Source organism: Rhamphochromis sp. 'chilingali' (assembly GCF_963969265.1).
Source record: "Rhamphochromis sp. 'chilingali' genome assembly, chromosome: 11".
NCBI classification, from domain to species: Eukaryota; Metazoa; Chordata; class Actinopteri; order Cichliformes; family Cichlidae; genus Rhamphochromis; species Rhamphochromis sp. 'chilingali'.
Window position 1 is genome coordinate 35,760,203 of NC_137938.1, and position 16,400 is coordinate 35,776,602.

General features: G+C 41.3%; 1 protein-coding gene across 1 annotated transcript in view; it reads left to right on the top strand.

Annotated features, from left to right (window-relative positions):
• The window catches only part of sv2a (synaptic vesicle glycoprotein 2A), a 45,204-nt gene that overhangs the window by 14,588 nt on the left and 14,216 nt on the right, over positions 1–16,400 (top strand). Inside the window, exon 2 of the mRNA XM_080895766.1 lies at positions 4,772–5,564. Coding sequence (XP_080751892.1) covers positions 4,955–5,564 — 610 coding nt within the window. The 5' untranslated portion in view covers positions 4,772–4,954. The remainder of the gene's footprint in view (positions 1–4,771; positions 5,565–16,400) is intronic.

The following is a 16,400-nucleotide window of genomic DNA, read 5'->3' on the forward strand; positions in this document are numbered from 1 at the left end:
CTTCAACATTTCTAACCTTCTTATTCGTGGGACTGCTGACCAGGCAACAGATTGATTAGCAGCAGGTGAACATGTGAGTCCAAGCTGAGCAACCAAAACAAAGCAGTTTGTTAATATGTCTGTACTGCCTTTATCCTCCGTATGTTTCTGATTTTCTATCTGCCTGCTGTATCTCTATAGAAACGACATTGATGCTTGTTTTGCTTGTTAATAACACATGTTTGAATCTCCTGGCTGGAGCTCCATGAATTGGTCATTCACTTAACACAAACATGCAAGTGAAGACTAATAATGAGCAATGAGCAGGATGAGATCCAGGCTGATGACCAAGCACCAAATGCCTTTCACAGCATTTGCTCGTGCTGTGATGCTGCGCTTCACAGTGTGAATGTGTGGAAAACAAAGATCTCCAGTCTGTTTAAGATAACCTCAGTGCGAATGATGATGGATAGGTGGACCAATAAGTGATGTTGGATGAACTATAAGAATAATTAAATCTGTGCAGCAACCTGAATAGTTTCTGTCAAAATCCATCCAGAGTCTGCGACCTGAGGGACTCACTGTAAGCCAAAAAATCCAAAGCAATAACTCAGCTCCAAATATTTGCTTTTCTCTCACTTGATTTGAGCAGAACTGTTAAGTGAGAAATTTAGTGACCCTGCACCGTACCTCTGAGGCCCAACTAACTTATGTACACAAGAAATCGATGTAACCTCGACTGCTTGTCGCTGCAGTTCAATCTGAAGTGTTTGTGTTTTTGACCCCTGTGTGTTTGTGACTGATGCAGTTCAGCAGTCATTAATCCTTAGTTCTCTGCCTGTATAAAGTACAGTGGTGGGAAAAATACTGGAAGAATCAGCTTCTTCACACTGGAAGAAGCTGAACTAGAACAGATACCTGAATTCAAGCTCCTTAGAAAAGATAGCTCAAGCTATAGATTAGTACAAAGAAGTCATCCTAATTGGGCTTTCATCAGCACAGAAAAGAAGATCAGACACCAACTAGGGAGGATCAGAAAGACAAACGCAACAACACTGTCATCCCCTCTGTATCGGAAAAACTCAGGAGAGTCTTCTCCAAGCACGACATCCCAGTGTACTTCAGGCCCAGCCGCACACTCAGACAAACACTGGTTCATCCCAAAGACAAAACTCCTAAACATAAGCTTAACAATTAGAGTATGCTATACAGTGTAGCAAGGAATGCTCAGACCTCTACATTGGAGAGACCAAACAGCCACTTCACAAACGCATGGCACAACATAGAAGAGCCACCTCCACGGGTGTCCACCTGCATCTAAAGGACAAAGGTCACTCTTTCGAAGATGCCAGTGTTCACATTTTGGACGGAGAAGACAGTTTGAAAAAGGGGTGAAAGAAGCCATCTATATCCACTGTGAGCGACCATCTTTGAACAGAGGTGAAGAGGCGAAGGTAGACATTTGGTGGTCTGCCATCTATAATCCAGTTCTGAGATCCCTTCCCACACGCCTTAATGCCCACTCACATCCTGGTCCATCCGGGGGGACACTCCCACTGGGCTTAAATCTGGGACTCTCCACCATTTGACCCTAAAACTAAAGAAGCTTCTTGAATGAGAGGTGAAACATCTTCAAGCAACTTAAAGAAGTCCAGATGCTTTTCTTTCCAAGCTCCTTAGACAGCTTTAAGGATCCTTTGACTTTTCCTTTAGCGCTGGCATAATATCGGCATTTGTTCTTTTTTGTGTGATGTGTCTACACTGTTGGATGCATAGGGCCTTTTCATGTTAGCATGTAGCTCAGAGCACTGCTCTGTCTCACTGTTGCGTCCTTGTGGGAAGATCTTGGTTTAACTTTATTTTTGACATTTTTCACCTTTCATTCTGAGAGGTACAGAGCATAGACAGGAAAGCAGGGAGAAGGTGGATTTACATGCAGGTGATACAGGTGCCATTTAAGTAGATTTGTATTCTGTAACCTCTGCATTTATTTTGCTGTTCTCTTCTAATCCTGACAGCCAGAGTGAAAGAGGATCTCACTGATGCAGTTTTCTCTCGTCTCCTTGGGTTTTGCTTTCAGCTGGCTCTCACTGAGCTTGTTCTTAGACACTCAGTTGTCCCAGCAGACCTCTGGGTCGTGTGATGTTGGCTCGGCAGTCTGTCTGTTCATCACCCCCGAGGCTACACAGGAAGTTTTCAGGGATTCCCTCCCTCCTACCTTCCCAGTATTTAACATCCTGCCCCCTGTTTTGCATCTGTAATTTTCTTGCTATAATAATATCATTGTGCACTTGTTAACACTTTTACAAATGGGCCAGTGTTATTTATAATGAGCAGGAACAATGATAATGAGGTTAGCTTGGCACTTACCCAGTGTTGTTTAATACTGCCCATCTGTAGTGCCTGACATGTTTCTCTAATTACACTGTCCACTGATTTATTGATCCGAGCTCTCTCTGCACATCTGATCACTCCCTGAACATTCGGGCAACATAGTACACTTTTTATGAAGTCCAATATTTCCCCCCAACAGGAGAGAAGGTTTTCCAGGGCCTTTTAATGTCACAAAATGACAACTTTAAAGAATCATTTGAACCTTTTTATTTTGTTATTACTGGTGCCAGCTTCTTGACTACTAAGAGTAACTTTCGTGTTAGAGCCATGAAATAGATCGTAAAATAATTACACACATAATTTCTTTTTATTTTGTACCAATAATATTTTTAAATATTTTTTTGTGAAAGACAATAACAGGGGACTAAGCGAGGAAGAGAATACTTTATACTTTTTTGAGAACACTTCAGGTTAGTGTTCATAATTAGTGAGTAACTATTACAATTCAGTAAAACAAGATTGTAAGAATTTCAACTGTTGATCATTTTTACCTTTGTGACCTGAATATTTCACACTACTGAATATTTACATCATGGTGTGCTTGTACTGATCATATTCACTCTAAGCAGGCAGATAGCGCTGTTCTTTTGACCTGCTGCAGAACATTCAGCCAGCGTTTGTAGCCGTGACGCTCGGAGCTGCTTGATCCCTCAGGCTGAACGTTGTCTTTCTCTCTCCCACTGAGCTGCTGCTGCTGCTGCTGCAGTTCTCTTTAAAGAGACTGTGGAAAGCTACTAAAATTACTTCAGTGCCTGCTACAGCTGCAGTCGACCCTCAGAGACTTTCTCTCCAAGGACACGTCATCTCTGCCTGTTCTCCTGAGCACATACATGTCGAAGATTTGTCATCACTGCAGGCAAACAGTAAACAATCTTGGAGAAATTCTGCATGGCGGGCAGATGTCACGGCTTTATTAGCTTCCATGTTTGCTTGTGATTTCTTAAGATGAAGCAATGGGATGGAGAGATTTTGTGTCTCAGAATTATTTGATTTACAACCCTGTTAAACTTTACACCATCACTAATGGGTGTCATTGGGTGCAGCCTTTTAATTAGTAACCACGGCAAAGACTGACACCACAGGAAATTGGAATAAATGACCTCACTTCAGTAAGATGACTAGTTAAATCCACTGGACACTAAATAATTTACAGGGTTAATAACCTGCTCACTAAATACATATTATTATTCTTAGACTATACTAGAGTAGCTTTGCATGATTTACATGAATAGTTCATAACAATACTTGTTTGTCTTACGCTAGGCCTCAGTACAGCCCCTCTAAAACAAGCTTTTTATCAATATTTAAGCAAACTTCTTGACTGCCCCTCATAAACAAAAGACTTGCTATAGTTCATGTGAGCATCCACCATTATAAGAATGGATGTGTGATAGAAAATAAGAAACAGTGAAATAGATCCCATTTGAGGATTTCTAAGGACTCAAAGAGGCGAATGTGTCCAGTATTTAACACAATATAAATTGAGACACATTTTATCTCCTTCTTAATGTGGTGAATCATCACATTAATCCTTCCAGTCGGGAACTGTTCGTAGGATGCCAAATTGATCATACAGTAAATGCTCAGTTTATTATGTCTATTTGTTGAGCTTACAGCCTTTTCCTTTGGCACAGCATGCTCCTGTCAGTAAGACAAAACAGAGCAGCTTCACAGAGACAGAGGTGCCATGAAAAAGAGCAGGCAGTCCTGCTGATACAATCAGGATTGCTAATTATGACTCAATGAGGAAAGACAAGTTCTTTTCTGTACAAACTAAATATTTTATAAATACCTAATGATGTCTTGAAAAGGGAATCCTCTATGTGGGAATGACTCTTCAGACCATTTTGAAGTAGTATTATATTCTGACTGTGATATCATGGGATTGCCTGACTGTTTCAAGTATTCAGTGTCTGGATTTAAAAACAGTACATGGATTATAATCACAAGTGTTCTTGGGGTAAACTTGAATTTAACCCCCACCACGGCGGTACTTTCTGTATATGCTGACCTTTGCTGCAGCTCTTTGCTTGTTAATTGCACAGACCTGTGTCACAGCATGGACCATTATATGTTCGGTAGCTCTGTGGTGCACCGCTGTAAATGCCACAGAGTGATTTGGGCTGTAGAGAGAGCTGTGAGATAACTATTAATATAGGCCACTGAGCTCTAGACTCAGTTGTCAGCTTCTTAAAGCTGTCATGTCCTTTTTTTTTCTCCAACCATTAGTGCTGAGCCAGATAATATGTCCTGCAAATGTCAATGCGATGTGAATGCCTGTGGTCCTGTGCATTTCAGTATTAATTACCTTGAACCTAGACTGTTTAAAAATGTGTCTCTGCCTGACAGGTATTGTATGACTCATGCTAACTCTACTCTTTTCTTTGCTTTTCCACAGGATTTATTGTGTCTGAGCCGACTCTGTCCAGCAGCAGCAGCAGTGCAGTGGAGCTGGGAGCTGTCCTCAGTGCTGAATTTATCAGCTCACATAAATACCCATTGCACACTCATGTGCCTGGGCTGCTCCTGATACTTCCTATTCCTTGCAGCAACTGACCAACACCACCTCTACATATCCAAGATGGACGATGACGGTCGCTACAGAGACAGCCGCTCAGACTTCGTCCGTGGCGCCAAGGACATTGCCAAAGTTGCTAAGAAGCAGGTCGGTAAGAAGGTGGGGCGTGGCATGGACAAAATGACAGATGAGTACACCAAACGCTCTTATAAACGATTTGAAGAGGAAGATGACGACGACGATTATGCTGGCGTGCCGAGCAATGATGGCGGATATTATCGCAACGACAGCCGTGCCAATGATGAAGAAGGCCACAGCGACTCCACTGAAGGACACGATGAGGATGACGAGATCTATGAGGGCGAGTACCAGGGCATCCCAAGAGCTGAATCGGGGAAGGCTGGCAGCATGGATGGCGTGACAGCCGCACAGGCACAGCAGTTCAGGGATCTTTCGGCCTATGAGGGCGAGAGGAGAAAAGATCAGGAGGAGTTGGCACAGCAGTATGAGGCCATCCTGCAGGAGTGTGGCCACGGGAAGTTCCAGTGGACGCTCTACTTTGTCCTGGGCCTGGCACTAATGGCAGATGGTGTGGAGATCTTTGTTGTTGGCTTCGTGTTGCCCAGTGCTCAAATAGACATGTGTCTCTCCGAGCCCAACAAAGGCATGCTGGGTAAGACATCCAGATTTCACTCTCTTGCTTGCCCTGAGCTCGCTTGTCAATGTGCAACTTTTCTTTCAACTAGTCTACTCTGTATTGTCTCTCTCTCTTTATTTTTTATCTGTGTGCCTCCTTTGGCAGCGTAGGCCACCACTTCACATTTTATCTCTGCCTCATCTTAGCCATTACCTTTGCAGCTTATTCCCTGGTAATTGGTTTTCGACGGCCTCGTTGGCAGTGGAACTACAGCTATTTAAGATTCAACTGCCCATGCAGCTCCTGAACAGCAGCAGAATTTAAAATCGAACGCTCAGCCAGTCCAAACATAGTGTTCTCTGCTTCACTTCAGCTGTTTTTAGCTGGATACAATGTGTGTATTTATGTGTATGCATGTGTGTGTGTGTGTGTGTGTTCACACTCAGAAAATGAGGCACCTTCTTGGAGTCCAACCGCTTGTTTCTGTGCTGGTACCCTCTAAAGCAGGGGTCCCCAATCCCAGTCCACGAGGGCCGGTGTCCCTGCAGGTTTCAGATGTGTCCTTGATCCATCACAGCTGATTTAAATGGATAAATTACCTTCTCAGCATGTCTTGAAGTTCTCCAGAGGCCTGGTAATGAACTAATCATGTGATTCAGGTGTGTTGACCCAGGGTGAGATCTAAAACCTGCAGGGACACCGGCCCTCGTGGACTGGGATTGGGGACCCCTGCTCTAAAGTAATGATGTAGTACCATGGACAGGGCACACCAGTCTTGAACTTCCTGTAAAATGTATATTTTAATGTATATTCTAATGCACATTTTCTTTGTTTTTTTTCTTTGCACCTTTAAATTTAGAGTAGATAGTTTAAATATTTACCTTTGTAAACCCAGAATATCTGGTCAGGCTCCGAATCCTACCACGCCATCTGTCATTGGCTGTACACCAAAGGCCTGAGTAAGTGAGGGTGAGTATCTGAGGGTGGTGCTGGACGTGTATGGGTACCTCAACACAGTGAGGAGGTGTGTGGTAGCAGTAACAGATGGGTTCAAGGTGGGGTTAGGATTACATCAGCTCTGATGCCCGTATTGTTTTCAGTGGCTGACAGATGAGATCAGGCAGGAATGTTTGTGGACCACAATGTTTGCAGACGATATTGTGATCTGTGGTGAGAACCTGGAGAGGTGTAGGTTTGTTCTGGAGAGAAGAAGAATGAAAATCAGTAGAAGTATGGTGTGAAGATGGTGGAGTTTTAATTGGGAGTGACCAGGATGGACATGACTAGAAATCATTACATTTTTAATCTCATGATGAGCAGTTTGGAGACAAATTGAGAAAGATGTGCAGAAGAAGGATAGTAGATCAGGTAGGAGGAAAACAGGAAGACCTCAGGGACGATTCATAGCTGTAGTGAAGGAGGACCTGCAGAGTGGTGGTGTGACAGGGAAGGATATTAGGGATAGGGTGAGATACAGGCAGATGATGTGCTATGGTCGCCCCGAAAGGCAGGAAGAAGAAGAAGAAGAAGAAAAAGGAGAAGTAAATACACTTCAGTGAAAGCGACGCATGATTTTGATTGAAGCACTGCTGAATCCACTAACAGATCCCTGTTAGAGCTCTGCCTGGACTCTGTGTTGTTGGTTTTATTTACTGTAATGTTGATGAGTTGGATGCGTTCTGATTACATAATTTCCTCTCAGAGGGGTGTTGACTGTTCAACTGTATGCTGCTCGATGCACATCGTCGCAGCAGATGTGGATGTTGAATATCTGTGGTGTTTAAAGTGAACATCATGGGTTCATAAAAGTGTCCTCTGTACAAACATTACCTGTTAATTCTGATTGACAGTTCAAGTGCTCAAAGTTTGTTTCAGCATGAAACTTTCATTTCAGATTAATTTGAACTTTTGGTGATGATAGACATTCTGATTAAGTGCAGGATGTTTTTATCAACAGTATTATATGATTGATTAACTGGGCTATGCATAAATCAATGGAAACAGCCCAAACAGGCTTATGAGACACAATTAAATAAAAAGAAATCAGGGCCATGAAGTGAAAATAAGACAAAAAGCATGATGCCACCTGAGAAGGGCTAATTTACCCATATCCCCAAAAGAACATTTCATTCTGTCGCCCTCAGTGCACCAAAACATTGAATTTTAAAGATTTGGATATTCTTGCATCTTAATCAGGACAGAACGTCTTCTAATTTACATAACTCACACAGTCCGTTATCCTCCTGGATGTTTTTAAATCTGCCAGCTTCAAGGACAAGAGGAAGGGTTCCCCGTAATGTCTTTGATTCCTCAGTGATTTTGCAGTATAAGGTTCAGAATCACAGTTAAGCTTCATTTCAATATTTTTTTGTAGTTTTGGCTTCAACAAAATGTCTTTTTCAAATCTAGTAAACATCTTTGTTCTGATTTCATGTTGGTCATATTAAATTATTCAACATGAAATTCTATATCGCTCATGGAGAGCTGTGTGAAACCTTGTTATTGAGTCGATCTTCTGCCAAATTAAGCAAATTCATCATTTTACATTTTTGCTTTCTGATCCAGGAATCCATGTCAGAAAAGTCAATGTACAAAAGAAATTATGAACATACAGCTAAAGCTGGTCTGTACAGAGTCTGCTGCAGTTTATTATAAATGATTAGTGCCACATTTATGCAAGATTATCACTCAGTATGGTAACACCCAGAGCATGAGTTACTGTATATGTGTAATACATGAAAATACATGCTCAATTGTCCAGATACAGAGGTCCACAAGGTCTTCCCAGATGAACAAAAGTGATCTCACTTTTGTTCATCTGGGAAGACCTTACCAGAAACGTTCATCAAGATGTATGCTTACGACAGCCAATGGTATTCATGAATGTAGCCTGTATATAAAAGATGGAAATGGTCACAGTGACATCACCCATTGGTTCTGGACTTTGTTGCCACAAATAATCATACTTCTCAGTTAACAACAGCAAGTTCTTACCACTGATAAGACAGAGAGGTCCAACTCAGTGATGACGACGAAAAGGAAAGATGGAAGAAACAGGAAAGAGGCGGAAGGGCAAATTATTAAAGAAAGCCAATGAAATAACTACTTGTATATAATTTTTCAAAATATTAAAAATTATTACATTTTTCAAAACGTTTTCCCTCCAGCTCTCAGACAAACACATTAGCCAGTGCATATGATGGATCATTCTAAAAGGAAGTGGAGCAAAATTAGAAAACTTGCGACTTGAATTGCTGCCTAGTCTGGCTGCCATCTATACCTCCTTTCCCCTTCTTTCTCCCTCTGGGTTTGTGTCATGCTGGGGGAGGGGCAGGGAGACACGACTGGCCTCCATTCCCTCCCCTCTTCCTGTTACGCAACATTCCTGACTCATGCGAGAGAGCCTCTTGTGCTCGTACCTCTCTGCATGCAGTCTCCTCTTCCGACCCCCATCCTCAGGCTCCATCTCAGCCTATCCTGCTAGCTGCTCTTACCCCACGCAGTGTTCTGGATCATCTGTTTTGTGTGTGCATTAGTATGTGCATGTAATGGGTGACTGCAACAATGTCGACATGATCACGGATCCGTCGTTTGACATTTCAGCAACACAAAAACTAGAATTAAATAAGGATCAAACACAGGAAATGATGACAGATCGAGCGGTCTAAATAAAACCCTGGTGCAGCGTTTCTGCTCGACGAGCTCGACGAAACACATCGACACAGCAGTGAAACAGTGAAGTGGTTGTCATTGATTTGCCCTTGTTGTGAAGCTGCAGTGGACTGTAGCTTTTTTGTCATATAGGAGACGGGAGTTTGTTCCATGCAGGATATGTGCAGGATCAGCGCATCCTCAGCCTTTTGGTGTTAAGAAGTTTTCTCACTGCTCAGCATTCAGTGTATTTCCAGCCACAGTTCTGTTAAATATAGTCTTGAGAAGGTTTTTTAAATCTGTAACCTTTGCTACAATATGTTCACTGCCTCCTCTAATTATTGCAGTTGCATGGCTGCATTTTGAGACAGCGACTGCACAGTTCTCCTCAGGCTAAAAGGAACCTTTGTGTAATATAATGTATCCTCAGCCTTTTCATGGACATGGAATAAGTAACTGAAATCAAGGATGAAGGGATAAAATGGGTGAAAACAGTCAATCGGTCCTGGGGATGATCTGTCAGAGAAAACTGTAGGCAAAAAGATTTGGATATTGTAGCCTGCTGTACATGTATGAGCATCAGAAAGATGTTAAGTTTGCATATCAGTACTTCTCCAATACTAGAAAATTAATATTGAAGCTCCTGGGTTACATATTCATTTGAAAAACACTGAGCTTTGTTATCAAAATGATCTTTTTCTTAAATTTCATTTGTATTTTTATAAACCACTAAAAGTAATATTTCCAGTCAGTACAGAAACAGCAGTCGTAAATTATCTTTACTACACGCAACACACAAATAAGCCTTATAACAAATGATTAAGAATACCAGAAAAAACACCTGACTTTGTTTACAAAATTGGAAGCAGCGTAAACAGTGCGGAGGATTTGATGAGTGCTGCCAAACAGAGCTGCAGGTAACCGAGCAAACAGCTTATTCAGGAGATATTTCCCCTCTTTTTGAAGGCATTTTAATCAGCTGCTGCAGTGTTTGTTTGGACCAAACACCCTTATTCACACTACCATCACAAAGTGAGACCACTGCAAAGCACTTATAGCATTTATTACTTCAGCTTTCAGTGGTAGCAGTGGATATTTGCTGGCTGACTTTCAGTCACCACAAGAAACTGCAGCTGTATTCTCCTCCTGCGCTACTTTTTATTTAGTTGTTCAATAAAAACAAAGCAGGGGAAGCACCACAAAGGAGAACCATGCTAATTTTTGCAGGTGATATGAAGGAAAACTAGAAGTTTACAGAAGACATCTCAGCTCACTGTGCTTCACAAGCAAATCGAAAAGTCATAAAATCCACAAACAACAAACCACTGGATGAAAAGTGAATTATTTAAATCACACAGGAAAATGAAATAAATAGACTAATATATAATAAGTAGGGTATAGAGGATGCATATGCTTTTTACTGAAAGACTGACCTTAAATGAACTCCTTTTGAGACATTTTAAATGCTTTTCATTTAACTTATATAAATCTTAAAACCTAAGTGAAAAGATAATCGTTTGCTCAACAGTTGAACACTGACTGTCTACTGATATTGGACCTTAATATCTAGAAGACATGTACATGTACCTTTTGCTTCCTGTGAACATATTGTGTCCTTAAAGGAACCCATAATTACCTTGAACCCTAATAATGAACCCTGAGGGGCACATTTGTGTAGATTGTACCTGTAGGAATACAATTTGGCTTTACTGTACCCTGTTTCTGAGACTTGTAAGTTCATGAGAGAAGAACACTGCAGTGTAAGCCATCTATAAATGATCAGTTCTGCTCTACAAGAGCTGCTAACATGTCTCCCTCACTGGATCCTTAAACAAGCCCCGTGTACTCTGCTAGTTGGGGAAAACCTGCTATTAATAGAAGCCTCCTGCCCTGCCCCCTCTTCATGCACATAGACACACAGTCTCGCACACTTTTGTCCATTTCCACACACATGCATATACACTACCCTGGAGCCCTTGGGAGTTCTGTCACAGCGCTGACTGGCCATTGTCCTCCCCCCTTTCTCACCCCCCCCCCCCCCCCTCCTCCCCTCCCCCTCATTCAGAGTGCAAAGGTGCTCAGCTGTCTGGAGATTTCTGCTTCTCTCCTTTCTCTTCATTTTGCACCTCGTCCTGCTCACCTCTCTCCTTCCGTCTCTCTTTCTGTCTTCACCACATTTTGTTTCAGCTTTCTCTGAAAAACAAAACGCAAAACGCGTCTCATGAATGATTAAAATGTAGACGAATAGAAAGCAGTGGTTGTTTTGATGTTACTGAGCATCTGCAGCTTACTGCAGCATCAGATTCACTGGAATTCAATGAAGTGTGTTACTAGTGGTTTGAAAATCATGAAAACGTCACCAATAGGAACATTATTTAATTGAATGCAATTCTAGATTCAAGAGTTTGTTGGGAAAACTGTCAAATAAAAAAAAATCACAAAGAAATAGTCGGGATCTCATTACTGCTGAAGGATTTCAAATACAAAAGCTGTTGGCAGCAGAACTGTTTTTGATAGGATGCTTCACCTCCACACTGTAGGCTGTAATGGCTTTTCTGTCTCCTTCTCCTTTTATTTAACTGGAATGAGGCTCAAGCTGTAGACTGTGCAGAGTGAATGCAGCCATGAATGTAGCATCTTCTCCAGCTTGGTGTTGTGAACCCAGGCATGATGAAACAGAGGAATTAAATCATATATTGCTTTATTTTCTGGTTTCTTTTCACTGAATCATACTATAGTTTACAAAAGAAATGGCATGCTATATTGAACTAGTGCTTCAGGCTATTAACCTAATCAGGTAAGGTCATTTCCTCATAGAATTCTCTGTGAATGAACTTCTTTGCAGGTCAGTTTTGCCCTTAAAACATCATTTGTTCACTATAAAATCCATATGCTGCCTTTTTGCCATTTCTACCCCATTTCCATACAGTTTACATCATATGGTTCATGTTCTGCTGTAGTCCCTGTTGGTGGTGACCCCATTTAATCCCATAAGGGTGTAGCCAGAACAACCTGCACAAGCATCAATCACAGCATCCCATCAGGCACCACTACTGCTAAGAACTGGGTCATTGCAGTGGTTATGTTTTTTTTTTTTTTTTTTTTGCACTATGATGCTTCCTTATTTAACAGTTTAAAACAAAAGCACAGTGTTGTCTCTTTGGCCATTAAATAATAAACTTTTTTCATTAGCTTTTTGGAAACATTTCTGTTTTCTGCTGATTGGTTTGCAGCTTTTCCCTGTAAAGAGCTCCCTGCTGTGGCCAAAACCAGCTCCACGAGTGTAAAAGTCCACAGGCTGTAAAAAAAAAAGAAATACCTGAAAGAAGCCACCTGTTCATCCACTGGGAATATAGTAGTATTGATTGGTCTTTCGACTGTTATGTGCATCTTTAGGAATTTGGTGAAAAATATTGTTTTTACTGCCAGAATGTATTTTACCTTTAATATTTTAGTTGGTTTCTGCCGTATTTGTCCATTTAAAAGTACATAAAAGCAACAACTTGGGCTTAAATCAAACTCTTCCCTAAGATGATGTTATTTTATTAGTCAAACTAAATATTGATGACATTGTGGTTTAGCTTTAAGGCGAGCTTTGTTAGCCTCTTAATTAATTATTTTACCCCTCAGATATAGAAGAGCGATAAATTGGGACACAATTCATCCTCAAGCCAAAAGCAGCTGCTAATGCATTCTAGCCACATAGACAAGCAAATGTGATGACAGGGGAAATGATAATGACGTGGTTACTGGTCACGACAGCAATCAGGCTTCCAGCTCCCAGCTGGATATGGTGGTTTAGAAAGAAATATTTACCATTTGATCCATCCTACTCACTATGGCTGTCTGTCTGTTTGTTTACTTTGATGCTGCTGCAATGCGGCGACATTTATCATCACCATCACTTGCTAGTTGTTGCTGCTGCTATGAAGGATATTTCCAGGAGAAGTAGCTCACAGCGGTACCGCTGCTTTGGAACACACACAGCTTTATGATTCCTTATCTTCAGCGGACTTTCTGCTGTACTTCTTAATCTCCTGAAGATTTAACCTAATTCTATAGGATGTTAGCAGTGAGTGAAAAGGAAATAAAGCATAAAACAAGTCACCAGATATGATTGGGTGACCATTAATAACACACACACTTGTTCAATGAAGGGAATGAAAGTCACCTTGCTCCTCATTTCACAGCTGCAAAAGTTTACACTGAAATATACAACCAAAGGACAGACAGCAGGAATGAAACATGTGCAGCCAGAAACAAATACACACTTCAATAATTTCATTTAAAGGTCTTTTCATTTAAAAAGAAAAAGGACGCCCACCGTCACATTATTCTAGTTCAGGACATCCATCCTCTGTGTTAACCTGACTTTTCAACCAGCTTCATCATCCCAGCACTTTGCACCTCTGTCAGACTGTTTAATAACGGATCGTATTACCAGATGCGTTTAAAACCTGTGTAGAATTATTTTTTCCTGCCTAATTCAGTATTTTTTCTGGATGTCTTACACCAGCGGTCCCCAACCTCTTTTGCGCCACGGACCGGTTTATGCCCGACAATATTTTCACGGACCGGCCTTTAAGGTGTCGCGGATAAATACAACAAAATAAAACTAGTACTGGTACCGAAAAAAAGAAAATTTATTCATAACACACGTGAAAACCGAGTAAACGATAAAAACGATAACAAAACAACGCTGAAAACTGTTAAAAACCCTGAAAACTATACATTTCACATCTGAGCCTCAACTCTCGCGGCCCGGTACCAAACGACTCACGGACCGGTACCGGTCCGAGGCCCGGGGGTTGGGGACCGCTGTCTTACACCACTAGCAGTTGGCAGGACTGTGTTGTTTTTGTTATGCAAGAAACAATATTAAATGTAACAATGTGATTCCCATGGCATTGAGTATAGTTTGTGCCTTGATTACTGGTACTTGTCCTCAGGTTAATGACCGTTTCAGATTTTCCCCATGAATTCTACCTTGAAATAGCAGTCAGCCTTTTCGGTCAGAAACTGAAAAATCTTGTCATGATAAAACAATGTCATCTCAAGGTTCACTGATACACTTATACCAGGACCTGTGTAGCAATAAATCTATTATAGCCCAGCAGTCCTTAATGAATCTGTTCCTTGGCATTGACACTACATGCACAGCTCATGTTCATGAACTGTGTGCTGAATGTTTCTCAGTAAACCACTCTGCTGAATGGATGGTGTGTCTCTGGCTCTTCACCTTTACTGTTTGCACCTTACCTGAAGGATAAAGCTCACAGGGTGACATTAAAGGATCAGTGTCTGAGCCATGCTGCTTCACAGCGGGAATTCGACAAGACTACGTCTTGGGCCTTGTTCTGTCTTACACATACACTCTGCTTCTTGTACCACTGTGGTGTTGAATTCAGTTAGAAGTTCACAATTCAGTAGAAGAAGTAATTGTCACCTGTCTGGTTGATGTCTCAGAGTTTAAGTCAAACCTGGACAAAATGGTGCTACTGTTCCTCTGGGACAAAATATCTCAGTGAGACCGGATCTGTCCTTCATCACTTTGCTGGTTCTAGTCATAGACTGTACATAAAAGATGGATACAGCCACTATGACATCACCCAGTGGTTTGCATTCTGTAGCTTCCTGGTTGTATTATTTATCAGGTCATTCCATTATAATTACCCCAGTACACAACAACATCAAAAATTATGTTTGAGAACTTCATTTCAATAAGGTGACGCTAACACTGTTATTTGAAGAGAGACCACGCCCCTATCATTAACAAAATCCAGAAGTACTGTTGTTATGAAGAGCAAACTCAGCAACAAAGGTCAAAGCGGACTGGGATATAAATGCATATTCAACCTCTGAAGTTGGGAATTTTCACAGTGAATGGAGTTTTTAGGGATTAACATTGTCATTATCATTTATCTGCCATAACAATGACACTCATTTCATGTGCATGTGCAGTAGTGGTGCAGCAACTGATCAAAAATCTCACGGATCGGATCAGATCACGGTTTTAAGTTACGGGTCGGATCAATTTTCGGATCAGCAAAAAAAAGAAAAAAGACAAAAATGTAACATTTACTTAATGAAGTATTTTTTGCCTGTTAAAAACATTCAACTCAAGACTCATTCCACGCAATTATTTAAAAAAAAAAATGATACAATATAGGGCAGTGTAGGGCTTTGTATCTACCACTCAATTCAATTCAATTTTATTTGTAAAGCGCCAAATCACAACAACAGTCACCTCAAGGCGCTTTATATTGTAAGGTAGACCCTACAATAATACATACCGCTCATTATATCGCACTCCGCTGTGATATAATGAGCTGTCACGGTCACGTAGCTTTCCGTTGCCCTGGAGGTCCACCCGTTTGTAGTAGTTAGAGCAACAGAAGATGCCTGGGACAGTTCAGCCATAACTTTAAACTTTTCCTGCTCATACATGCTTGGAACAATCTTGCCACTAAAGCGGACGCGCAACGGGATATCATCAAGCACGTTCATCATAGTTTAAACCCCTTGTTTTGCACAACGGAATACGGCCTCCTGTCTGCAGCTAAACACCCCAATAGCTTCTGTAATAGCTTCAGCCCGGTCGGACTGGGCTGCTTAAATGCCGCAGACCGCTAGCGCTGGCCATAACTATTGCTTGACAGACCCACCACGCGCACCATACACATACTTTTTTTCCTTCTTTTTCGAATCTTCAGATCACGTGTGTACCGAACCGTGGAGTGGGATCGGTTCGGATTACGGATCAACCGTGATCCGTTGCACCACTAATGTGCAGATACTGTGGAAAGCATAAAGGGTCCCCAAAAACGTGACTCAGTCTAATGGGTTTTTGCAATAGTCAGTAATCAGCAACCTGTGGAGCTCTAGGCATTGCATTATTCTATGCATTTTAACACTTTTTCAAAATTTCAGCATCACAGTTAATTGAGACATTTTCTACTCGATCTTTTGAAATGTCAGATAAAACAGTCAGAACAGAACTGTGACCCTGTGCTCTTAGAGTAATGAGCCTTAAAAATACTCCACAAAATTTAACTAAATCTTTCACCTCCAGGGGGTAGTATTTCACAAAAGGGTGATTTAAAATGATTTTGGATCTGGTTCGATGTTCTTTTTACTTTTTAGCACTTTGACTGTTTTATCAACTGTCTTTGCCACTTAAATTAATCCTTAATCAATAAAATTGACTGAGAAATTTGACTC